The following is a 25,719-nucleotide window of genomic DNA, read 5'->3' as shown; positions in this document are numbered from 1 at the left end:
TTCATCTCAAGTAAAATACTTTTATTTTGAAATTGTAGAACGTTTTTCTTGCCGGGTAAATACTTTTATTTTGAAAATTCAACATGTGTTTGTTGCCTTTAAATGTCTCTGGTAATTCGCGATTGCCATGTGTAAACACACGTAAATACACGATCCATGTTCGCTTGTGTTTTAAGAAGTAATGCAAGGAAAAGCAAACAGCTGTTTAAATGAAAGGTTATTTACTTTATGTTTTGGAAATAAAGTGGCAGAGAGTCACTTTGTGCGGCAGGGGGCGGAAGAAGTCTTCAAAATGGGTTGTAATTGCTGCTGAATTAACTGCGGCTTTATTGACCACATGCAGCTGTATAAAATACGCCTTTAATCCATCCGTGTGTGATTTACTACTTCTCTTCGCTGACCCGTAAACGTCACATTTAAAGCCTGTTTTAAGTCTTTTGATTGGTCGCCGATGTAGCAATGTCAAACTTTCCGACGGCTCCTGAAGGCAGCAACCGTGGAATCCTAATTGGAGTCAGATTGTGAGCGCGAGGAGTGGCCTCAACGTCTGCTTCCCGAGACAGCGTAGTCATCTTCCTCCCAGATGTACGCCTGAGTAGTAAGGCTACTGTAAACAGAGACAAAAAACAGCTAGTAAGGATATTTTTTACTCGACTTAACTACTTTCTACAACCGAAGACATGTCTGTGGTGTATTCAGGTTCATCGCTTTGAGGTAGGTGAAATGATTACCTGAAAAGTTTCGGTGTTTTGGTGCTTCATTCGTAGAAAACGTCGGTTAGCTTAACTTGCTCTCTGCTAAACCTTCTTCCAAGTTTTATTATTTTATTATTGTTGTTATTTTTTTTAAAAAAACAGACTGAAGACAAGAAAAAATGTCACTCCGTGTCTGTGTCTCACTCACTCACACAGACAGGGGACATGTGGCGACACGTTCATACTAAACTGACTCATTTTCAGCTTTCTAGTTCATGATTTCCCAAACCCTCTTCATCATCATCGCGAACGCTGTGTGTCATGACATTGAACTGAAAATATAAAAAAATGTGGGGACATTAATGTGGTTGGTCACTTTCAGGTGTTAAATCACTTTCTGCACTTTATTCTGCTTCCACTTCCTGGTGAAACACACTCTCAGCACCAGTTTAAGTAGAAACACTAATTACAGTTTACAGTTAAAGTCAGTTTCTCCATTTTAAAATGAGCTGTGACATCTTTTCCCATGCGTGGCAGTGTTTAGGTCTTTAATGATGGTTGCTTCTAAGGTCTCTTCAAAGGGGAAACGATGCATATCCCCTTTGGGGAGTAGCATTGCCTAATTGGAGAGGGGTTGGTTGGTTGGGTGTATTCATATTGGAAGGGTTATGGTTTAAGACGCCACATTAGGCTTTTTATTATGTGACTTGAAGGCTTCTGCTCAGAGGAAAGAGCTGCTCCGGGGGCAGTTTACATACTTTTAATGTTTAGTTTCCCACACAAATCATTACTTTTTCTACCAAAATCGTGCAAAGTAAAGCCAAGCCACTGCGTTTTATATGTTAAAATGTGGTAGCACGAGGACTCTGTGCAGTTTTAAAATGAAAAAGCATTTTTCGGCTCGCAAAAATACATATTTATGCATGTCTGTGTAATTTCAGTCACTGCCGATTCAGCAGAAAGCTGTGATTTAAGGCTATAGATCTGCTGCAGGACATCACATTGCAGTTAGCTTATGTATTGTTACCTGGAGGTTGACACTTTATCCAAATCAATTGTACATTTTGAACCAAAAAATTATTTATACAAGAAAGTGCAAGCAAAAGTTAAACTCCAGTTATTCGGTTGAACTTTCTGTCCTGATTCCTTTTTTTAAATGAACTCTTTTAAGTTCCTGTTAATGTTTCATTTTCTCTTTCTTGTTAAGTTAAAATAAAATGTGCCAATGTAGCTGCAAGTGCTTGTCCTGTTGTTGCTGTTGACATTCATTCCCCAAACATTTTACTGTTTTGTTAAAGAAATCTGCAAGGGTTGCATGTCTTGATCTATATTTTGCTGCTTAAAACCAAACAATAAAAACACCAATGGGGGAACAAAAGGAAATAATAAGAAACATACACTCTATTGCCACTTCATGTGGTACACTAAGCCTGCACTAAATCTTAGCTTCATGAAGGTACAATGTTCAGTTTATGTTGAAACAGTAAGAAACATGGTAATCCAACTGTCTCATCCTTTGGGTTATTTTGGAATAACTGTACTGAGTTAAATACAGATTATTTTTTCTGTTACTTAGCCTAGCAGGCTGACTAATATAAGGTTGTCGAAATAATAGAAACATATCAGTACAACACAGTACAGTTCAATAGTACTATAAGCCACAGTTTCTAAAATGAAAACATAGTTGAATCAGCAGATTTCTCAAAATGCTAAATACGGTAACCTTCAGGAAGCTAAGATTTCGTGCCTGACTGTTACATTAGACGTTAGGCATATTCATTGGTGTGCCTAATGAACTGGCAATTGTCAAAAAGTAGAGTTTCTATTTGACAAAGCTTACAAAGAGTGAGACTCGGGATGCACGCAATTTCAGACTTGAATGTCATTGCTGTCAGATATTGTGGTCTGTGCATCGGCAACCACTTTGGGATTTTTGCTCACTACATTGTCTGGTTTGCACCGAACATGATGCAATCAACAGAAAAAAATCCCTCCAGTCACCTGGAGCTCTTTGGGTAAAAATACTTCAGTCAGTGAATGAGGTCATAGCATAAATGGCAAACACGATCAGTGCAGCTCAGTGCAGCTCAGTGCAGTGGTATGTGTGAGTGAGATCCAAACAAAAAAAGCACAAAAAAAAATAGGAAGAGCGAACTGAGAGGATAAAACAGGACGTTAAATCTCAAGTTTCTGTTTTGACACAGTTCTGGGAATTTGGCATGAATGCCATGTCTTGTTCCTGCTTCAGAGGTAGGGGCCTGTATAACCGGTGTGGGATTTTCTTTGCACTAGACTGTCAGTCTGCAGCAGGTAGCAGGTGAACATCATTTGAGCGCATTGTTGGTGCCAGCAAAATATTGTTACTTTAAAGGAACATAAGAAATACAAAGGTGGTAGCTGAAAGCTTTTACAAAATTCATAACATGTGCAGCAGTGAAAATAATTGAGTTACAAACTGTTGCTGATTCAAGTGCATTCCCATCTGCATCCTCTCAAGCCCACTTGATTGATTGGGTTTCATTAGATTTTTCCTGTTGCGAGCACATGTCAGTGAAGCGTCAGTGTTTTCTTGCTCGCCAGCTCCAGTTTCAAGATAAGAGGTGGGTCGGAGATAGTGTGACAGCTGTACCCCGTGCGTAGCAGTGTTCAGTCTCTCCTGAGGTGTTTCATGTATGGGACTGTGGAGATTTCTTGTCAGTTACTTCCCAGAGCTATAAAAGTGTTTAGCGGTTAACTTGAATCCATAAATGTGGTTCATCCTCTGGCTGTGTTCACCATGGCTGTTGTTAAGACTGCTGGGCTGAACGTCATGTACGGGATTGTTTCTCTGCACCGTGCACTGGACAGGGAGCATTTATTTCATGTCCGCCAGAGGTAGGGCTGTTTGTTTATTTAATGGGGAATATGTAATGAAAGTCAAATATTCATGCATCAATATTAGAACGTAAAAAGATTCACATGAATAAAGGCACAATGCTCATCTGGATAAAAGCTAAAATAATTCATTCAAGAGAAGACTAACTAGCAACAGGTTTGCTAATCCTTTGATTGCAGTGCACAGAAGTAATTTATTACCTAAACCTGAGAGTACAGCTGCTTAAATGTGTTTGACTATTAACTGTAATATGCAGCCTTGATATTGAATTCAGTTATATTTGCATATATTACCAGGAAAACATGTTTCTTAAAAATGTTAATTCCAAGGCAGACAAAGACAAATGTTGACCCATTCAATATTTTACCAGTACATTTACATTTAAATTTAAATTTAGAAAAGCTTGGAATGACATTTCTGTACTTGCATTTATTAGTATTTTCTTTACAGATATGTTTGTCAGTGTAGGTCTGAAAATAAATAACAACATTGTTTTCTGGGACAGTAACATGACACCGTGTTGGCAACCTGATGAATGATTCTGACTACAGGAGGTCCCCCTACTAACCACAGCGTAAATATTTCATGTTGGGACTGAAACAGTTGCGCAAATCTGCACCTGATTTTCCTCTCTCACGTTCACGCCTGAACACTTTGTGATGGTTTTGTTTTCTGAAGTTGATATAGTGTGATATTTGAGGTCACGCTTACCCGCTGCCTTGTCAAATATCCTTCGGATTTCGTTAATCATATAATTGGTGTTTGCAAATGTGATATGTCTTTGGACACCTTTGTGGGGTAGAGACACGAAATTACATCACCTCATAGTCATTTTTAAGACGTGCTTACAAGCCTTGTCAAGTCAGAGTACCAACGGCACATTTTCCTCGGAAACAAATTCCACCCTGTGTTCTCAGTAACAGATTACAGACCACCGACAGGTCCCTGACACATAACCAGATATTGATCGGTTTCAAAATGTAATGACAACATACCATCGCCGTGGGAGATCTTTTCACCTTGTGGCTGTTGATTTAATTAATTCCTGTATACTATTGGTGAGTGATGACTAATGGCGTGACTACTTTCTTCTTATACAATAGTCTAACCTTGTTTGGGCAAGTGACAATACTGTTATTTGTGTAGTATTTTATGTGATCTATTTATTTTGTTTTTATTGGATTGTATTCTTGCATTGATTATGCTATGGTACAATAATCAGTCCTGCTGCATTAATTACATTATTGTTAGTTTAACATATGAGAGATACACCAATCAGCCACAATATTAAAACCACTGACAGAAGAAGTAAATAACACTGACCATCTTGTGACAATACAATGTTCTGGGATGTGCTGGGAAGCTTTTGGACCTGTCATTTGTGTGGATGTTACTTAGACATGTAGCACCCACCTAGACCAGACCAGGGACCCCCACCCCATACCAATGGCACCAGCAGCAGCCATTCCCAGCAGGATGCAGCCTGACACAGGCACACACACAAAAACTGTTTAGGAACAACTAAAAAAAAACATAAAGAACAGCACAAGGTGTTGACCTGGCGTCCAAATTCACTAGATCCCAAACTGATCAAGTATCTGTGAGATGCACTAGAGCAGGACTGATCCACAGAGGCCCCTCCCCTCAACCCATAGGACCCAAAGCCCCCCACTAACAACTAAATATGTTGCCAGACACCACAGGACACCCTCAGAAGGCCCATGTCCATTCTCTGATGAGTCACAACTGTTTTGGAGGCACAAGGAGGACCAGGCAGGTGACCATGATGTTATGCCTGACTGGTGTATAAGGAAGAGGTTTTATATATTATATATATATTTATAAATCCCTCTCCTTACTCTAGCTGTTTTCAGTAGCTTGCACTTATAATAACAGAGTTCTGTGCCAGTTTAAAACAATTCCATCTGCACTGAGGCCGTTTACCGCAGCTGCCTCTTTCCGTAATGATTAACTTGGCTTTGGGTCAACTAGGATGTTTGTCTAAATGTCACACGGGCGAGTATTGTCTCTCCCTCTAGCGGGCACATTGATCCAGGCTTCTGAATGAATTCAGAGTGGATTTCTCTGGATCAGCAATAGTAACTAAAAAAGGTATTAATGTAAAATTATTTCTGGATTTCATTCATTAATACATCATTGTTCTGTCCATATGTGTATTGTGTTTTTTTTTTTTTTTACCTCCCAAGATTTCACTAAGAATTATGGAATAATGAATAGTCAATCTTAATAAAATATATATATATATTATCATGCAGTTAAAACATTTTGGAAAGGTAGTAGAATATCAGTCTTTTTAGGCTACTTGCTGTTTAAAGATTATTTCATGAAGTGTTGCACAAATAGCCTTAGGTTCACTCACAGGAGCCACTTAAAGTGGCTATAATCACCACTGAGGTCAGGCATAATTGGAAGTGACACATGCCATCAGGTGGCTTAAAGATGCAGGTTACCAATGGCTAAGTGATTGAGATATACAACAATCGGCTAACCATGGCAACCAAGCCGACTGTTCTCACTTCGGTTATTTTTGCTCTTTGATGACCCGCTATTAATTTGAATTCGCCTTAACAAAAGGTCTCTTGCTCAAGTGCCTGGCCGTTAAGGTCGACATGAACGCTGAGAGGATTAAGTCCTTTGTTTTGCTGTTACCTTAAGTTAGTAGCTCGCTCTCGGAGAAGGCAGCAGATCCAAGGGACTTCACTTTATTCGTATGAAATTGGGGCACAGTGGCTGCATGCGTTATGTTTATGCACACGAAGGAAGAGAAGGTAAAGAATGTTATGCTGAAAGCGCAGCGTTTGCTCCAGAGAGTGATCAAGAAGCTTGAAATGTCCGTCGTGTCAAACTGCCTTGAGTGCATCAGAATGGGAAGAGGCGGCAGGTATGTGACTTTGCTTTGACTGGAGGTAATGAGTTAACCTGTTAGATGTCAGAAAGCATGTTAATCCAGCCACAGGAAATTGTTTTACATGGTTCAGTTGTGGCAAATTCACATAAATCCATTGTTATATTTAACACCTTGTATTGGTACACGCTTTGCAGTAAATCTGTACATTAAGACACGTCATTATTTTGAATTTGGTGGCTCTGTTAAAAGTGTTTTTCTGCTTAAACTTTGACTTTACAAGGAATGTTCCAGCAGAGATTAAAACCTGCTATCCTTGAATCAAGGTGTGTTAAAGTAATACCGTAGTATCTAGATAAGGAGGCTCAAGGCTGCAACTTAATATAGCAAAACATAGACAATACTGTTTTTGTATTATGGGAATTCTGCGAGGCCACATTTCCTAAATTGTCAATTCATTAAGAAAACAGGCAAACAAACAAATTAATCCTGGAGCAAATACTGCACAACACAGTTTAATTTGCTGAGGGCTTAACCTTTAACTTAACCATTAATTTCCTTAAGCATTGGCAGAGGCCTGGGAGGTCAGAAGACAGACCAGGAGGAAATGCTATTTGTCTGGCAGCAACAGTACCGTGTAAAAAGTGTTGTTTCCTCTGGGGTTGTTTAAAAGTTAATTTAGAAGGGAGTACTTAAGTCATAAAACTGCTTTTTTTAGGGGTGGAAATCTATTCCTAGGCCTATATATAGAGTAAAAGTGTTGGTCCAAATTTGGTAGGCGTCAACTAAAATAATAACTTCTGCCTGTGACTTTGCATTTTTAACATTTAAACTGCGTCCTCGGGTTAAAGAAAACTGTGATAATCCTTATTGGCAGTCCTGTAGCTGTGAACGCTGTGCGTCCATGCATGATTGGATTTGTTTTACAGTGTCATGACGTAGCTCCATAGATACGCACACCTTTCGTCTTTATATTACTGGCAGTTTGAAGCTGCCAAAATAGACGCTGAAGCTTGTGAAATGAATGTTGGCTCTTACCACAGACACATCTGAGTTTGCTTTGTGTTCATGGTTAAATGTAAGGTACATATTTTCATTCCAGGGTAATTGTGGCATTTTTTTAAGGCTTTGCGCTCAAGACAGGAAATGCTTGGTCCTATTCTGGATTTAGTCTTGTGTCTGGTTTCACAGTAACTCATGTTATTTTTGCCTGTCATTTGAGGTTCCTCTTTGTGCAGTATGTGGATTCTTCTATTGTGAGAAAGCATGCTGAGGTTTGAGCACATCAGTTATTTAAGTGATCTAACATTAAATTTATTTGGCTTAATGTGCTGAAACTGTTTCTTTATAGTTAAGTAAATTAACAAAAGTTCTATAATGATAAAAAGTAATGTAACAAGCAAAAATTACATCTTCTGGCTTTATTTCACTGGTTCTCTAAAGCAATGATTTGCTGCACTTTTATAATACCTTTGTGAACGCCACTTATGTTCTAAACAAAGGTATAATTGGTAACATTTTCCAGACACTGTAAACACAACTTTGGCTTTTAAAGCAAGAGACCAGCAGTGATTGAGCAAGTTAAGAAGTAAATGAAGAGAGGGAGCGGCAATCAGAAAAAGAAAAAATGTTATTTTTAGATTGACCATGTGAATGCAGGGTAAGGTCATGCTGTTTTGGGGAAATTCGGTTAATCCTCAGGATTGTCAGCAGAGTAAATAGTGGTAACTGAAACCAGCCACCCTACCACCACGACATGGCGAAATGTTGAATCTTGACCTTTTTTTTTTTTTTTAGTGAGCGATGTGGCTCAGCATGAGTAACTCAAAACTTCCTTCCAGTTTTTTGCAAACTGTGAGAAAAAAGAGAAATGATGAATACGGTAAATCCGTAATTTTAGAATGGACAGATTTGTTTTTTGAAAAGCTTCACTCTGCTTTAAAAAAAAAAAAATGTGAAAGAATATTTTACTCTGAGGTCTGAAAGAGAAATATGTCTTTGACTTTTCATATTACAGCCTGTTGTGGTATTGAAGATGTCAGGTTTCTTTACTCTGGGTGGTATAGTTAGCTTATTGGAGACTGTGTGTACCTCATTTCATTTATTTTTTTACTGTATACCACTCAAGAAGTTTTATTTTAATGTGTTGATTTCATAACATCTGATTCTAACTGTATGCTTAAAGCTACCGTCCTGACATGTTAAACGTTTCAAACATTGTTGTAGAACACATTGTAGAGTTCACCGTGACTTCTCTTCCCTGCAGGATGGAGTCATCATGTCTGGACCTGGCTCTGGAAGGTGAACGGCTCTGTAAGGCTGGTGACTATCAGGCTGGTGTGTCTTTCTTTGAGTCTGCCATCCATGTTGGAACTGAGGACCTCCAAATCCTCAGCGCCATCTACAGCCAGCTGGGAAATGCCTACTTTCACCTTCAGGAGTATAACAAAGCTTTGGAGTATCATCGGCATGACCTTACACTTACCAGGTGAACAGCTTCATAACTTTAATTTGCTTTTTTATTTTTTTTATTTAAACAGTGGAAAATGCAATTTTCCTACTAGTGTGATTTTTGACTTGAGTTTGCCATTATCCTATACAAGTATAGTCTAAGCTTAAAACTTTTTTAATCACTCCTTCCCCAACCATAATTAAACTGCTAAACTGAACCCCAGCGTATTACTGCTCGGAGCTGTAAATTACTTTATTGCCTCTTGAGTTTTCATAATAACACCCCTCAGGAAAGCACTAATAATCCAGTCTAATTATTTCCTAATGGTTCTTTCTCTGCTGCGCTCCCAGAACGATTGGGGACGAAGTTGGTGAGGCCAAAGCCAGCGGTAACCTTGGGAACACGTTAAAGCTTTTAGGACGGTATGATGAAGCAGTGGTCTGTTGCCAAAGACACTTGGATATCACAAGAGCCATATATGACAAGGTGAGACATATTTTAGGTATCGTTTAAAACTTTTTACAATTCTGTCATTTTATTTTAGCACACTGAAAATTATTCACTTTTCCGTCAATAAAAAGTCTAGACTGTGACTGAAAGGCCCATTTACTTTGATTAGAATAAATGGATCCAAAGTTGTTTTCAGCCGTATGAAATGGCATGCTCTGCCGCCACAGACCTGTTTCTCTGATGACTGCGTAGATATCGGTGCACCAGCATCAAGAATAGGTTGCTCGGCTTGCGTGTGTTCGAGAAAGTCTGGTGTCGGTGTATTTTAAGTATGTAATTACAGCACTGGTCACTCTGGTTTCCGTCTTTGAAAATCTGCTGTGTGTGTGTGTGCGCTGTAGGTTGGGCAGGCTCGAGCGCTGTATAATTTCGGGAACGTTTACCACGCCAAGGGCAAGAGCATCTGCTGGACTGGAACAGAGCCAGGAGAGTTTCCAGAAGAGGCCAGGATAGCCCTGAGGAAAGCTTCAGAGTACTATGAGTGAGTTGGTGTGTCTCTGTTTACCTCAAAACATTGATTGTGCTTCATCATGAAAGTCCTTAGTTATTATACTCATAAATGTTCAGATCCTAAGCTGATTAGTCACAACGGTTACATCCCATTATGTCCTCATATTCTCCTTGAGTTTGATGTATGTTGGTTGAAACTTGCTTGCTTTGAGGTGTTCAGGTGCTGTGCATCTGCTAAATAATTGCTATACTTTGGTTGCCTTAGAGTCTGTTTTGTCAGGGGTTGTCCATAAAGTTGTCTTTTCATTCGTTTTAATTGCCTCTAACGTGTTCTGGCATTTTACTGAGTACCAACAACATGTACAGGTAGTCATAGTAGTATTACACAGTCTATAAAACGTTGATTCTGTCGGTTCATTCTTTTTCCAAGCTGACCATCAGCCATTTGTCCGTGTCGGGCTGTTGGGAAGCATCTGTGACCATAGTTTTTCCAGTGTGTCCCATGCCACTGGCAGTAGTCAGACGTCTGTCGGCCACTTTTCTGGCGATTCAGTACAATAAATCAGCGGTGGAACAAGACGGTCAGAGAGAGGTCACTCTTACTGGCTGTTCATCTTAGTGAACCAGTACACGACAGAAGAAATGAAACCGATGAACATAGACCAACTGATGAGAAAGACAGGCCAGCTCTGTACGATGGTTTGTAGCTCTTCCTAGCTTCCCAACCTCCCAGCTAATAGTAGCTCTCTTGGTTTCCCCTTTTGAATCAAAAATAAAGCCTACTGCCACATGCTGGTAAGAAGAGCTATTTTCTTTCACGTAAGTCGGTGTAAGTCACAGTCGGCTCCTTTGCCAGTAGGCCTTTGATGTCGGTTTGGCGTGTGGGTACCTTTATATAAAAGGCTACGGTACTTTGACAAATAACAACAAGTCAAGATTGAAGATAATATGGCGCCTGGTTAATTCATTTGATAGAAACTGTTTGTCAGAACTCACAAAATCTTGAAAACATAATTTCATAACTGCTTTTTCTATGATAATATTCATAAGTAAAAGTATCACAACTTGTCTACATGGACATCTGTGTTGCTGTCTTTATTTTGATTTTTTTTCCTTCTACAAATAGAGCAAACCTGGCTGTGGTGAAGGAGTTAGGTGACCGGGCAGCTCAGGGTCGAACTTACGGGAACCTTGGCAACACTTACTATCTTCTGGGAGAGTTTGAAACTGCAGTAGCTGCACACGAAAAGGTAGGTAGCGAACCGATTTTATGTCGGAAGAGCTTCCCAGCGTTTAGATATGACTTTTTATTTACATACATTTTTGTAATTCTTGCCTCATGAAAAAAGCATTCTTTGTTACCTCAAAATGTTCTCCTGTTAATCCTGCACCCTACTGTTTATCTTGTTTGGCAGCGGCTGCTCATTGCTAAAGAGTTTGGCGATAAGTCTGCAGAGAGGAGGGCCCACTGCAACCTTGGCAATGCGTATATATTCCTCAGCCAGTTTGAGGTGGCGGCCGGTCATTACAAGTGAGTAAATCTTGGGCTCAGGGACTTTCACGCCTCGTGATTGGCATGTATCGACTTTTGTGACAAAGATGTCAAGTACTTGGCTGTAAACAAGTCTGCTGAAGCGGTATTTTTCAGTGCAGCACAGCTTTGACACTGGCACTTGTTTGTAGCATGAAAGCTTGGATAAAAAGGGAAAACATTTAATAGACTTATGAATGTGCAACCTCAGAAATGAGATCAAAAATGGCTTCTAACACACTATAATGTTGCCCTTATAGCTTTGTGCAACTACATTTTACACTGCTTTTAAATATGAAATAAGTGAATTTAAAGTGAAGTCTTATTGATTTGCCAATATAAGGAAAATGCATGGAAAGTTTTGAATATAATAAGAACACAGATATTGTTTGTTGTGTAGTGCGTGATTAAATCGTCAGTGTTAATCCCCGATTCCAGCATTTTCATGACTCAGAAGTCCTTGGAAAACGAGAACAAAGGGAGAAAAGAGAAGATCAGATAGCTATCATTCTGCTGCACCCACCCTAGACATTCTTTGACCTTCTTCCTCTCCTACGCTTTTGCCCCCAGGAGGACTCTGCAGCTGGCCAGGCTTTTGAAGGACCGAGCAGTGGAGGCTCAGGCCTGTTACAGCCTGGGCAACACCTACACTCTGCTGCGGGACTATGAGAGGGCCATTGATTATCACCTCAAACATCTGGTCATCGCGCAGGCCCTCAACGACCGGTATGCCTCGAACGCCATTTGCTGTCAGCTTTCCTTCCAAACTGTCTTTGAAGTGTAATGAGCATGTGCAGTTTGAATGTGGGTGGCCTCCAGTCAAGTCGCTAGCTAAAATCTCATGGTGTTACTAGTAGCGCTTCACTGCTTAAGTCACAAAGGAAGCTTAATTTACAGCATTTACTGTCATGCACACGTGTATCACAGACTTCTCACCCACTATATATCTCAACAAGGTGTCTGGGAAAAAGGCACATACCGAGGAAGCCCTTTCTGTTTACTGATACATGCAAACTTATTATCAGAAGCTCACTGCATTCATGCACTAAATAATAGTGTTTTGTACGCTCCGTGAGATGCAAGATTGATTTTAATCTATGGCAACATGGTTGAATTGCTGAACGCGAGCTGGTGTTGAAATGTGCTGCATACTCTCCTGTTAAGATCAGGTTGTTGTGTTGTGATCCACTGTGTGATTGCTTGATGAATGCCCTACCTGTTCTTGCATAATCACGGTTAAAGTTGCTCAGCCTGTTTCTCGGTGTGTCTCACTGCAGAGTCGGTGAAGGAAGAGCGTACTGGAGTCTAGGAAATGCCCACACCGCCCTGGGGAATCATGAAGAAGCCATGGAGTTTGCAGAGAAACATCTGGAAATTGCCAAAGAGGTAACTGTTTACAGTTTACCGCCTGCCTCAAAAGTCCCATCTGTAGCTTTCATTGGGCCACACCCCCATCTACTGGTCACATATGGAACTGCAGGAAATGATGTGGATTGATGTTATATAGCAAATCTATGCTGTGATTTTGTGTTGGAGTCATATACTCACATTTAACTTTATCGGTGCAGACACGGGATAAAAGTGGCGAGGTGACGGCCAGGATGAACTTGTCGGACCTGCGGCTGGTTGTTGGCCTAAAGTCCAACTCCAACATCAATCCTAACGTCTTCTGCAACACCAATACCAACAGCTCTCCTATTACCATGAGGCACCAGGGTTACCACATCCTGTCAGGTAAATCTGCTCGGCACTGACCAGTCCAATTTTCCACAAACTACAGTCTACAGTTTGTTTTGCCAGAAAACACATTTGCATTATCTTTATGCAAACAAGTGCTGTAGACATCTAGAAACCAAAAATATGTTTTGTTGTGGTGCTTTGCTTTAAATACTAAAACATGGCCATTTTGTGTTTTTGATTTCAGGGGCCAAGACTCCGAGGACAAGAGGTAGTAGTGCAGAAAACCCAGAACTGACTCCAGCTGCTGACAAAAGTCAAAGTGTAGAGTTGGCGGCACAACCAGTACGTACAAAAAATACATACAATTGCAGTATTTTATTTTTTTTCCATATGTAAAGTGTATCTCTCTGATATTAAAACCATTTGGTTTGCATGCACTGACTGAAAATTAGTTGTATTTCACATAAAAAGTTTCAGCTGTTTCATACTAAACTATAGCTGCTACTTTTATATTATTTTCTCACTTTTTAGATAATTTATGAGACAACAATACAGATTAATAGAGACGCTACCATTCAGTGAACATACAGTGAAAGCTTTACCCTGATCTATGTTGGATAAAACACTGTACATCTGTATGGACCTTGTATGTGTACAGGACTGGGAAGACGAAGTATTCCCCGGGTCTTCAAAAAACAACACAATAAAGGCTTCAACTAAGCTTTTCCTCTGGCTGAAAAGCAAGCAGAAGAACCACAAATCAACTCCTAAAGACCAGCACGAAAACCACACCGAGCACACAGCTCCACAGTCTCACGCCCCTCTGTCTCCTAAGGTATTTCTAAGTTTCAGTAGCTGATGACGACACACAACTTTCCTGGACTCGTGGGCTGTGATGATTCACGTTAAAAGTCAAACTTGTGACACATCTTTCCTCCCAGAGTTGTTTTCTTTTTCAGTATTAAGACTGTAGGAGGGAGTACTGTGGTGAGTCAATGCAGGATCGTCATTTCTGACTCAGGCATTGCAGAATAATGTCAGAGACTCCAGAGCACGTTAAAGATATTCAGGTTTAACATCAAAATGAATTAGTTCCAAGTCAAAAATGTGTCTTTAAACCATTTGGAATTACAAGCAGTACAGTGGTAGCAAAAAGGACTATGCACACAGACAGATACCCTTTACAAACTCTGCAGTAAAGTTCAGCTTTTCCCTTTGAATGCGAACAATTTTAATTATAATTTCATTTGAAAACCCCAAAATGATCTGCTTCCATATCTGCAAACTGTACTATCCGGCAGCCACATCTGTCTAATCTCATCTGCCCTTTACTCATTTGGTTTATAAAAGGTCAGGGATATAGTCACGACTGTACGGAATAATTTGTTTTCATTTAAAGACTTCCAGCTTTTCCGAATACCTCAGATACCTGAAGGTTTTTTTTTTACCCCAAATGTGATTCAGCTTGCTTCTGTGATGTTTTTACCCCGTAGCCAAGATCGCGGGACACTATTGGGGAGGACGGCTTTTTCGACCTCCTCTCCCGTTTCCAGGGCAACAGAATGGACGACCAAAGGTGCTCTCTACTGGATGGCCCGAGCCATCTCCCCGCCCATCCCTCTCCCTCCTCCACCCTACCTGTAGCTGAAAAGAAATGTGAGTGAGCCCCGTGTTTTCATAGGTGTTCACACCATATGTGGTATCACTGTTTTTCTAACTTATCTTTCAAGGGTTAAATACTGTACAAGAAATTGGATTCATCCTATTGAGAATCTGTTGGAAGAGGCGTAAGTATCCAGTAGAGTCAAGGCAATATCCTTTATGTGGTGTGAATGCAGCATGTCTACAACTGTCCTTTTGATGTTAGATGTTAATCCTCTTTATTGTGGAGTGATTTTATCCTTTAGTTTTATCCTTCAGTGAGCGGAGTGACATTTATGGTCCTTTTTGATAATCCATATCTGTCACTATCGAGCTCCTCTGTAAAAGTCATGAATCCAAACTTGATATTCTCTGGCTAAATTTTCATTTGGATTACTTGATGACGACATTTGCTCACAGCAGCTCATTTTAGGCACAGACACATTAAACTGACAAATTAATTAATGTATCTGACTCGCTCCGTGACCAGTACAACACGCTGAATCAGCAGAAAAGCTGCCGACAGGAGTCCGACTAGCGCCAGCAGTGCAGGACACACGGCCAAAACTAAGGTCGCAGACACTGGCAGATGTCAGTTTGCCGTGTCACAGCCTTTACATTTCTCCAACAAATTCTCAGTCAAATATTGGGAGTACATTACATTAGAGGAGTAAAAGGCACAACCCCCTGTGTGTTATTCATCCGTATCTCATAATTATCTCTGCTTGTAGCTATTTCAGATTGCAATACACCATTCCAGGATCCCGGTCATTTCCTGGAGCTGCTGGCCAGCTCCCAGGCCCGTCGTCTGGACGACCAACGAGTCAGCATGAGCCATTTTCCTGGCTTACGTCTCAACACCTCCAACCCGCCTCATATACCCTCCACCTCCAGCACAAATCAAATCCCGCCACAAGGTGATAAAATATGAGGCTCGGCCTACATTTTGTCACACCCGACAGTATCGCTGATCATGACAGATACTTGTGTTTCTTTCCAGCCCCCAACTCCACAACAGATACACCTCACACACACTCCCTATACGATCGCCTCGAGGCCAGTGCTGATCAGCCAGAGGGGGACGAGGTCTTCTTTGACATGTTGGTGAAGTGCCAGGTAAGAAATAAGTCCCAGTACACTGCATGCTGCCCAAGACACCACAGCTTGACAATATTAGTTCATAAAATACACAACATATTTTGTCTTTACAGTTTTCAGCTGCAACAACTGTCTAGCCTGTCTATCTAGCCAACCATTCAAATGCTAAAACCAAATGATCAATAGGTTTTATTTTGACCAATCAATCAATCAGCTGATGTAATGTAATTGCACTCCTCACCATCTTTCAGGGCTCCAGACTGAACGACCAGAGGTGTGCTGCTCCATCTTCCACAACCAAAGGACCAACTGTTCCAGACGAGGACTTTTTCAGTCTCATCCTTCGTTCCCAATCCAACAGGATGGAGGAGCAGCGGGTTCCTCCTCCTGGAGTCACACATTCCAAACCAGGCTGACGCCACGGACCTATTTGACGTTTTGTCTCAGGATATCCAATGAAGTAACCGGACTTCTTAGTTTTAATCAACAGTTTGTGTTTTTGGGACCCATATTTCTGGACCGTCCAGATAAAATTCCTGCAAGACTGCCAAGAACAGATGAGAAGCTACAAGAAATACGGGTCCTAAATACTAAACTGGGTTTGTCAAATCATGGGAAATTTGGGATTTCAACTTGTTTTTAGATTTTTTTTTTTTTTTTCTCGGTGTCAGCTTTTATCAGACACCTCTTTACCAGTGACCTCTGCCTGCTCTGGAGGCTTGCATCAAGTCGTTCATACAAACTGTGGATCATGGCGGTTCATGTTGGACTAAAAGCAAAAACCAAAGCGATGTCTCCTTGATCTTGATGGATTAGATGCAAACTGGAATAGTGCATCTTGGTTTGAACTGTTCTCACACCTCTCCAGCAGCAGGTGAAATGTTGAAGTATCTTCTGGGGAAATGAAAGCCTACTCCTAAACTGGTGACAAGTGGAGCAATTTACAGTATCTGCTTCCAGACAATGCTTTTGAAGACTTACAGACAGTGTTAAAGGTCATTTGTGTGTTGTTCATGAACTAAAACGGGATTTTTTTGTGCATTGTTTTAATTAACTAGCACGAGGGAGAGAAGAAAAATGTAATTTTAGCTTTTATACCAATATCTTCTCCTGACAATGGAGAAATAAAATCTCATTTAATTTACCCGTCAGATTATTTATTGATTCATTATCTTGAGTGTGCAACATGGGGTCTTTGCAAGTGACATGCTTTGCAAAAAATTATAGTGTCATATTTTTCAGTAATAACATAAATAAGTGTATTTACAACCGGTCATTTCTAATCTCACACGTCACACTGACACCAGTGACTTCAGTGTCTTATTGCACATATTTCTAATCACCTAGTCTGATCAGCACTAAAAATAATTATCCATCACCTGAGCTTACTTTAGGGCTGGGAGAGGAAAACATTTTCTCCCGAGACAATCCAACCAGCTTCCACTGAATACAATATAAAGTGCACATTAATTATTAGGTTATACAGTACAGCCTCTCAGTATGTCCACATTAAAGACCAGCTACGCCTCTGAAGTCAGCCTCTCTTTATCCCTCTTGCATCTGAAATGAGAAAAATGCTCAGCTTAGATTTTAATGGAGACGTTACAGCTAGTGACTACATATTAAGAAGTGCTTTGACACACTGCACTTTTGTCTCTAGCTTAATCAGCGCTGTAATCTTATATAAAAGGATTAAAATACCAATATTATTACTTCCATCTGGACCAAACAGTTGCTGTGTTTACATGGACAGTAAAAAAAAATATAGATGTCCAGTATGCGACCAGTTGATCAGTTTTTCCTCCAACTTAATTGACAACACTGAATTGAACAGGAGATGGCTGGTATCTGTGTTTTTAAAAACTGCTGTCCACATAGATTTCGACGTCACCACATGTAATGTTTACCCCTCGTTGGACAAACTTGCAGAAAGAGTGAATTTATTCCACCCAGAAAAAAAACATATTAGGATTTAAAATAAAGAATAATAATGCCTCAATCTGAACATACTGCAACAGTCACAGGTAATTCAGATTGAGAGTGTAAACACTTGATCTGATTGTTTCTCCGTTTCCGTCTTTGACCAAGTAGTGTAAACATCAGGTGACGTGAAAAGAAGCAAGATGAACAAAGCTGGAAGCTGTGTCAAACTTCTATCATATTTACTTTGAAGTGAATACGTTGGAGCTCAAAAAGATTTGATGCTTGTGCAAAGTTAAACAATGAGGTTTTGTGGAATCTAAACACAGATCAATTTATTTAGCATCCATCTAAACTGTTAAGTTGGAATCAGAGTTATTTCAATCAGGTAAAGAAATATTGTCAATCTAAATTTAGCCACTGACTCATGTTGTTTAGATTAACGGTGTAGAAATGTGATCTCACCTGTTGATGCAGCAGTTAAAGAAGCTGTTGTTCTTGTCAAGTCTGTATACGCCCGAGTTTGGAAGATCTTTACACACCGACAGGAATTTCTGCAGCTCAGATATCGGGGTTCCACTCTGCTGCTGTTGCTAAATGATGCAACCCAGAGAGCAACATTATTTCGCACTTAGAAAATGTTTTGTTCAGTGGTTTTAATATTTCTTAGAAGGATATCTTGTAACATTAACTCCAAACAAAACATCCTCCCAAAGCCAAGATCATTCAAAACAGAACAAAGGTAATATTACCTTGATTGTGTCATAGGTGTCGGTGATGATTGTGATGAAGAGGCTGAGGATCATGTAGATGAAGAGAGATACAAAAGAATAGAGGTAGACTCTGCTGAAAATCCACACCAGGCTGCTCTTCTGCTTCATGTTCTTAAAGGTGGGATACATGTCGTCTCCGTTGATCAGTGAGAACAGACACTCGGACACGGTGTTCAAGGTGCGGAACTGAGAAGACAAAGGCACAAGTGAGTTCAGTTTCATTTTAGTAACAGAAGTTTGTTAGAATTACAAAAAATAAAAAATAAAAAAATAATCCAGTGGACTCGTTACCTTCTCGTGATACGGTCCGAGGACGATCCAACCACAAAAACAGTAACTTAGGTAAATGATTCCAGCACAGCAGATGAAACGGATCACATTTGGGAAAGCTGCCCTGAGGGTCAGGATGAGAATCTGAGGAGGAAAAAGGGACATTATTCTGAAATTAGATGCAGTCATATTTTAATACATCTTTAAACATATCTGGGTGACAACATTTTAAGCTTTGAAATCATAAAGGTAAAGAATGCTCCAAAGTATTGTTAAATTCTTGCACTGCTATTAATAAAATCTGGCCTTACATTATACTTCCTGAAGTAGCCCATGTAGCGTATGACCCCAATCCAGACAAACATGGTGCCTGTGCCAAGGAAGATGCTGCACACGTCATAGCTTGTGAGGACCTAACAAGAAATGATGAACAAAGTGTGACAACAGGAACAAATATTTTGATTTTCTCGTCTCGTCTCGTCTTCTTCCGCTTATCCGTCCGGGTCGCGGGGGCAGCAGCTTCAGCAGGGAAGCCCAGACAGACCTCTCCCCGGCCACTTCAGCCAGCTCCTCCGGAGGAACCCCCAGGCGTTCCCAGGCCAGACGAGAGATATAATCCCTCCATCGTGTCCTGGGTCGGCCCCAAGGTCTCCTACCGGTGGGACATGCCCGAAACACCTGTCCCGGGAGGCGTCCGGGAGGCATCCTTACCAGATGCCCTAGCCACCTCAACTGACTCCTCTCGACGTGGAGGAGCAGCGGCTCTACTCTGAGCTCCTCCCGTATGTCCGAGCTCCTTACCCTATCTTAATATTTTGATTTTAAAAACTATAAAACCTCGGCGATAAAGCCCTCTCTACCTTCGTCTGGATCTCTATCTTGAGGATGGAGCCGATGATGGTCAGTGCGTCGCTGACGATGATCAGGATATACCAGCCGTTCACAAACTCCAACCTGTCCGACCACGGCACCCCTTTAGCAGTGTGTTCTCTGCAGTAGCGGGTGTACTCCTGTTGAGAACATGAGAAAATGCAAGTATATAGTTCAAAACAACAGCGCACAAGGAGACATGGAACATTTTTCTGAAATTCTGTCCCAAGTTGACATTAATCATAAAACCTTTATGAATGAAAAGCCTGTTATTCGTTCAAGAAAATGTAGAAAAAGGAAATGTTTAGCTTTCAAACCCCAACTGAACTTAATCTGATGTGAATGCCTTTGAACCAGAGGCATTCAAGGCCTAGCGGCACTTGAAGGCTGAAGTGAGAGGCACCATTTTTACATTCTTTCTGACAAGTATTTTCATTGTGCCAAAAAAAAAAAATAAGTCTAGAAAGAACACAGTGGATGCTCATCTGAGCAAAGGCTATATATAAACTGTTTCTAAGCCTTTCTCAGTGAGAGAAAGTTGCACCCTCCGAAAGTACATGGAAACACATTCCGTTAGATACATCTTGTAATTATAATACAAGCACTTCTGGTGCTGGTTGGATTTCTTTTGAAAAGCTTTGCTCGGTTTTATAGAGGTTTAAAAGACCGACTTATTTTGAGGCATTTTTTTAAAACATATTAATCAGAAATATACAGAAATACACCAATTACAGAGGCAAATCATCATCAACAAAAAAAAATACGTAGTAAGCAACACAGGAATAAGTTGTTTACGTCTCATTACAACCCCCGAGAATAAAGAGACATATATATAAAATCCTTAAACACTGACAGTTGTACCCGTGAATAATACACATTTTTTAATAAACATTTTTTAATAAAATGTCAGAAGAAGATGTAAAACTAATGGTGAGCAGGTAAATATTGTGATTTCCGGTTTTAAAGGAGGTTTTTTTGGCACTGACATGCCTCTATGTTTATGCATAATGAACTGATGTGAGTCAGAAAATTATTTTTTGGCTCTGCACAATACGAAAATACTTCCAGGTCTGTTCATTCTACTCACAATCTGCAGCTGAATTCCATTGATCATGGAGCGCAGGCAAAGGGCCAAGGATGCAATGCACGTTACAATGATGAGGCAGTCAAACAGCACAGTCAGGTTTATGTTCCTGGGAGCTGAAGAAACAGACATTAAAACAGACTGCTCAGTTTCATCTTTCAGAAAAACAAATCCTGGACATGAGCTTCAATCCAGGTGATTTTGGCAAACGTACATGCTCCGATTACATTCCAGTCTCTGCATTCGTTGATGTTCACGTCATTTTCCAGGTCGATCTTTATCCGGCCACTGTGAACTTGGTTGTTGAAAGTAATCTGTTAACCAGACAGACGGGTGTCACAATAAATTTCAAAAAGCAATACCTGCTGGCCCTTATGTGTGGCCTCAAATTAGCTTCAGAGATAAAGACAGGATTCACATTTCCAGTTTTCTTCATTGTCATTTAAAGTCTTATCTGTGCTGTGTGGTCAGGTGCAGTGTCACAAGGAATTACTGTCAACCGTGAAGGCAGCGGTGAACTTATCGCATGTGTCATATCGCTGCTGGTAAAAGACAAAGTGTTGTGTTTACAGACCCGTGAAGACAAGTTAAGTGACGTACGATAACGGTGAAGTCGTAGCAGTCTGGCAGCTCTCTGTACCTCACTGTCTGCAAATTTATGGCCTTGAGAACAAATGTTATACTGACGGAGAGCATCCTGGGAGAAAGAAAGAAAGAAAGAGCAGGCACGTGAGCCAACCGGATTTTCTTATCTTATACAGCAGCAGTAATACATGTGAATGTTGTTCACAGACCTTTTGAAATGCAACACAAACTCTGGAATTGCTTCACGCAGTGATCGCGGAAACATCGGATAAACATCGATGCATTCTGTCAAAGACAAAAACATGACGGAAGAATAATTAAATTCGGTTTTATCTATACAGTGAATCAATATTCTCTCAAGAAAACACTGGAGCAGGTGCCAAGGTGGTGGAAGGGTAAAACTCCAGCTTAAGCAAGAAGAGGACTTGAGAAGAACCCAGGTCATGTGGAAGGGAATCAGAAGGCCAGGACCACAGATTAGAAACGTGCAGCCCAACAGTTTGGAAACATGCATCCCCACAAATTGGAAACATGTAGCCCAATGAATCGGAAACATGCAACTCAAAACATCGTAAACATGCAGCTACACAGATCACAAACTCGCAGCTGCACAGATTACAAACATGCCGACCCACAGATCAGAAACGTGCTGCTCCAAGCCAAAGACATTCACAGAAATACTGAAGACATTGAAAATAATAAACAACATCTCGACTTAATAAACAAAGCAAAATATATTTTATACTCTTCAAACCAGCCACCCGTAATTTAATATCTTTGCAGACTTTCTCAACCAGCTCTATGACGTCATTACATTGAGGTTTTCCCAACAATTTTGAAGGAGTTCTCATGTTTTTTATTCAGTCTGCTCCCTAACTCATCCCGAACCATCTGAGCTGGATTAAGGTCGCGTGATTGTGCACTGAATCACTCTGAATCCAAGAGTCCTTACAGAGCCTTGAGGTCCTGATGATGACCCAGCTGAGCTAAAACCAGATGGGATGCCGTGTTTCTTCGGGATGCTGTGGTAGTTGGTTAACTGTTGCCTTGAATTCTGAATAAACTGCCAATAGTTTCACCAGCCAGCAATTTTCTTCTTCTTTATGATCTCCCTCAGTAGTGGTTTCTTTGCAGCAGTCTTGCAGTCTCCTACCAACAGTAAATGCTGAGATGTGTCCGTTTATGAACTCTGGAAAGCAGTGATGGTGATTTTTAACTTGAACAAACAAATCCTCTGCAGCAGAGGGGACTCTTGACATTATTTTCCTCGAGACGATTCACGGGAGTTCTTCATGCTTTTGGCATTTCTTGACATCGATGCCATGTCTTTTAACTTAGTCATAATGGGTAATAAGTTGAATAGGGCTTTTTCCTTCGTACAAACACAACTCATGGTCTCAAAGAAATTAAGATAGTAAGAAATCCCACCAGTAATCTTTTCACCAGCCTCACCTGGTAATTGATAACCATTTGATTACTTCCTGAGGGTATTAGTTTAGCAAATACTGTGCTAAACCAACATCGATGAAAACAGTTATCTGCTACATAATTCCAAACATGATTTTGATGTCTTCAGTTTTGTTCATTCATTCATTCATTCATCTTCTGTACCCGCTTATTCCTGTGAAGGGTCGCGGGGTCTGCTGGAGCCAATCCCAGCTGAGAGACAGAGAGACAGACAACCATTCACATTCACACCTAAGGCCAATTTAGAATCACCATTTAACCTAATGAGCATGTCTTTGGACGGTGGGAGGAAGCCGGAGTACCCGGAGAGAACCCACGCAGACACAGGGAGAACATGCAAACTCCACACAGAAAGGCCCAGTCGGCCCATGGATTCGAACCCGGGACCTTCTCGCTGCGAGGCATCAGTGCTAACCACCTCGTCACTGTGCCACCCTCTTTTAAGATATCAAGAGGAAAAACCCTTGAAAGTGGAGAGTGTTGCATATCAACTAAATAATCAATAACAATGCTTACCGGTTTCCACATGTACATCAATTTCAAATGTTTCACTTCCAGGGTAGATTGATCCGTTCTTGAAGAAGTTCTGACACAGAGTCAGTGGGGTGTGCACACTACCATTTTTCTCATATTCATGATTGCCCACTGTGATGTTGTGCAGATGTTCATACTGTAAACGGACAATTAAACACAGTTATACAACTAAAGTAATTTTAAAAATGTCAAAAACTTCAAAAACTAGGCAGTCAAAATAAGCATACGTTAAATGCAGATTAAAATGAACAAAGTCCAATCCCATGACAGATGTAGCCTGTCAGACTTTTGGCCATAAACTCGTGTAGTAAAACCCCAACAATGATTTACAGCAAAATTAAACAATCTCTGATGCCGCATGAGCAAAATAAACCGACACAGTTGCTGCAAATCAAAATCAGGCTCTCTTTGCGCTTCTTCCCGTCGGCAAAAAAAAAAAATAAAATCACGTACCTGTTTAATAACGTAGTCTATATGATCATAAACGTCTGCCTGTCTGTAAACGGCATACGAATCCATGCCTCCGTCAACGTAGTTTTTCAAGAAGATGTGCTTGAATGTCATCAGATTTTCATCCTTGAACATGACAACCATCTGGTTGCTGAGACCAAAAGACACCAGCTGTGATGGAGAAAAAGGTTTCTTATGAGGACAGAGGAGTATATCAAAACAAAAAAAAAAAACAATGAGACACTCATACAAGTAGCTTCTTTAGTCCTTAAAGACTGGAGGACAGCAGGGGTTGAAATATGAGAAACTTGAACGGTTGCTGTTTTGCTAAAAACAATCTCTTCCTATTACAGGTAAGTAGCTGGTCATTAACAGATCCTAGTCATGCACCCACAGATGTTCTTGTTTAAACCCCAACTACCTGACGTTTTTTTAGAACTGAAGAAGCTACTTGGATGAGGGTCAAAACATCTTCAAGCTTGTTTTTTGTTGTTACGATGTACCATGACTTGACTGTGAACCTTTACAGACATATGAGGAAGGAGGAAAAACAAAAAACACTGGCTGCGTCACGTCTAAAATAACTTGCCTGGATGGTAATAATGGCAATCTTCACAAGCTGTAGAACGAGTTTCCATGGTTTGCGTCCACGAGCGTGGTATTTCTCACAGGGGTTCATGAAGTAGTATTTTATCTTCCTTCTGAGGCACTCCACTTGATCCAGGTCTGCCGGACACCGAGGCTCGTGATCGGACCAGGCAGGGTTTGCCTCATACACGTCATACAGGTCACTGGACTCCTCCATATCTGAAATAGCTGAATTTAAGTGCAACAACAAGATAAGTAATAGTAAAAATTTTAAAGTGAAACGCTCAAAAAACAAAATGTTAAGCAGCAAACTAACCAGGCAGTCAGTTTCACAAACAGTATCTTAGTTTATGGGTCACCTATACATTGTGATGCAATGCATCTGCCCTGCAATAAAACTGTTTAAAGCTCACAATGTACAGTTTCTGTTTCAGACACATTGGACTTTTTCTATATTTTAAGCTCATTATATTTTTTTACTGAACATGTTGAAAAATGGGAAATACACGGGTTATTCTTCCTTTTCTTCCCCATTCCTTTGCAGACTAAGAAACCAAAACATGATCATACGAAACTCTGGTTCTGCTTTTATTGTCTCTGCACATGACAAATGGTAAACTGCAATGTTCAGCAACTGAACAGAAAGCAGGAAGAAAATGGAGTGTACCTGAACATTGTTGAATAATAAATAGCAGTTCGCGTTCAGAAACATGACCGACGTCCACCATCCTATTAAATATTTATTATTTGTCGTGTTGAGTTAAACGTGTGTCTTCTGTACGGCCAAGGAAACGTGAAAACGAACACAACGAAACACAATATTTTCTTATAGGCTACTTACCAACGCCCCGCAGCAACTGTTCATCAACTTTTAATTGAATCCACCTGTCGTTTGTGGCACAAACTCGAACTCAAAATGTCTTCGCCTCCATTAAAACCGGCTATTCACCGTGTTGCTTTGCTGTGAATGTCATGACTGAAGTAATTAAACCTCAGTGGCCGTCAGGAATACCTGAGCTGTCTGCCAGTAAGCAACTACTTCAGGTAACTCTTTTTTTTTTTCTCCAGTGTCGCTTTAACGTCACTGTAAAGCTGCAATCTGATTGGCTCCCACGCCTGTCAGTCAAATCTGTCCCTCCCACGTTTGTAACTATTGGCAACCAAACAATCCCACTGACATGCGAGGAGTTCAAGCTAACATGGTTTAAACTAACGGTAAACTTTTTTAAAAATATATATACTTGTCTGTAAACTGTTAACTTCAAACTTAAACAGTCCATATTCCTTTAGATGTTTAGTCAGTGTCTTTTTTTTTTTCAATTAATGTCTGCCCTGCAAATAAGCTAGTTCATTCTGCTAATTTTACGTTAGCTAAATAAT

The 25,719-nt window shown here is 40.4% G+C and overlaps 2 protein-coding genes across 2 annotated transcripts; one reads left to right on the top strand and one right to left on the bottom strand.

Annotated features, from left to right (window-relative positions):
• The first annotated feature begins 390 nt into the window (after positions 1 to 390).
• LOC311491051 (G-protein-signaling modulator 2-like) lies at positions 391 to 16,219 on the top strand. Its single transcript, XM_084548897.1, has 15 exons — positions 391 to 714; positions 8,703 to 8,924; positions 9,239 to 9,374; positions 9,740 to 9,879; positions 10,975 to 11,098; positions 11,264 to 11,379; positions 11,950 to 12,105; positions 12,657 to 12,765; positions 12,948 to 13,113; positions 13,304 to 13,401; positions 13,718 to 13,894; positions 14,553 to 14,715; positions 15,432 to 15,617; positions 15,701 to 15,816; positions 16,050 to 16,219. The coding sequence occupies exons 2-15, from the start codon at positions 8,704 to 8,706 to the stop codon at positions 16,212 to 16,214; spliced, it is 2,073 nt and encodes a 690-aa protein (XP_084405023.1). The 5' UTR covers positions 391 to 714; position 8,703; the 3' UTR covers positions 16,215 to 16,219.
• A 1,005-nt stretch (positions 16,220 to 17,224) lies between these two features.
• On the bottom strand, positions 17,225 to 25,329 carry mcoln3b (mucolipin TRP cation channel 3b). Its single transcript, XM_084548898.1, has 14 exons — positions 25,181 to 25,329; positions 24,341 to 24,567; positions 23,755 to 23,922; positions 23,284 to 23,437; positions 21,510 to 21,585; positions 21,316 to 21,412; positions 20,930 to 21,029; positions 20,719 to 20,831; positions 19,622 to 19,771; positions 19,073 to 19,174; positions 18,783 to 18,905; positions 18,471 to 18,677; positions 18,184 to 18,311; positions 17,225 to 17,358 (listed from the first exon to the last, which is right to left on the bottom strand). Exons 2-14 carry the CDS (start codon positions 24,554 to 24,556, stop codon positions 17,319 to 17,321), a joined length of 1,674 nt encoding a protein of 557 aa, XP_084405024.1. The 5' UTR covers positions 24,557 to 24,567; positions 25,181 to 25,329; the 3' UTR covers positions 17,225 to 17,318.
• Between the last annotated feature and the right edge of the window lie 390 nt (positions 25,330 to 25,719).

This window comes from Chelon labrosus, assembly GCF_963514085.1.
Source record: "Chelon labrosus genome assembly, chromosome: 7".
Classification (NCBI taxonomy): Eukaryota; Metazoa; Chordata; class Actinopteri; order Mugiliformes; family Mugilidae; genus Chelon; species Chelon labrosus.
Note: the sequence above shows the minus strand (reverse complement) of the source record. Positions and strands in the feature narration are given on the sequence as shown.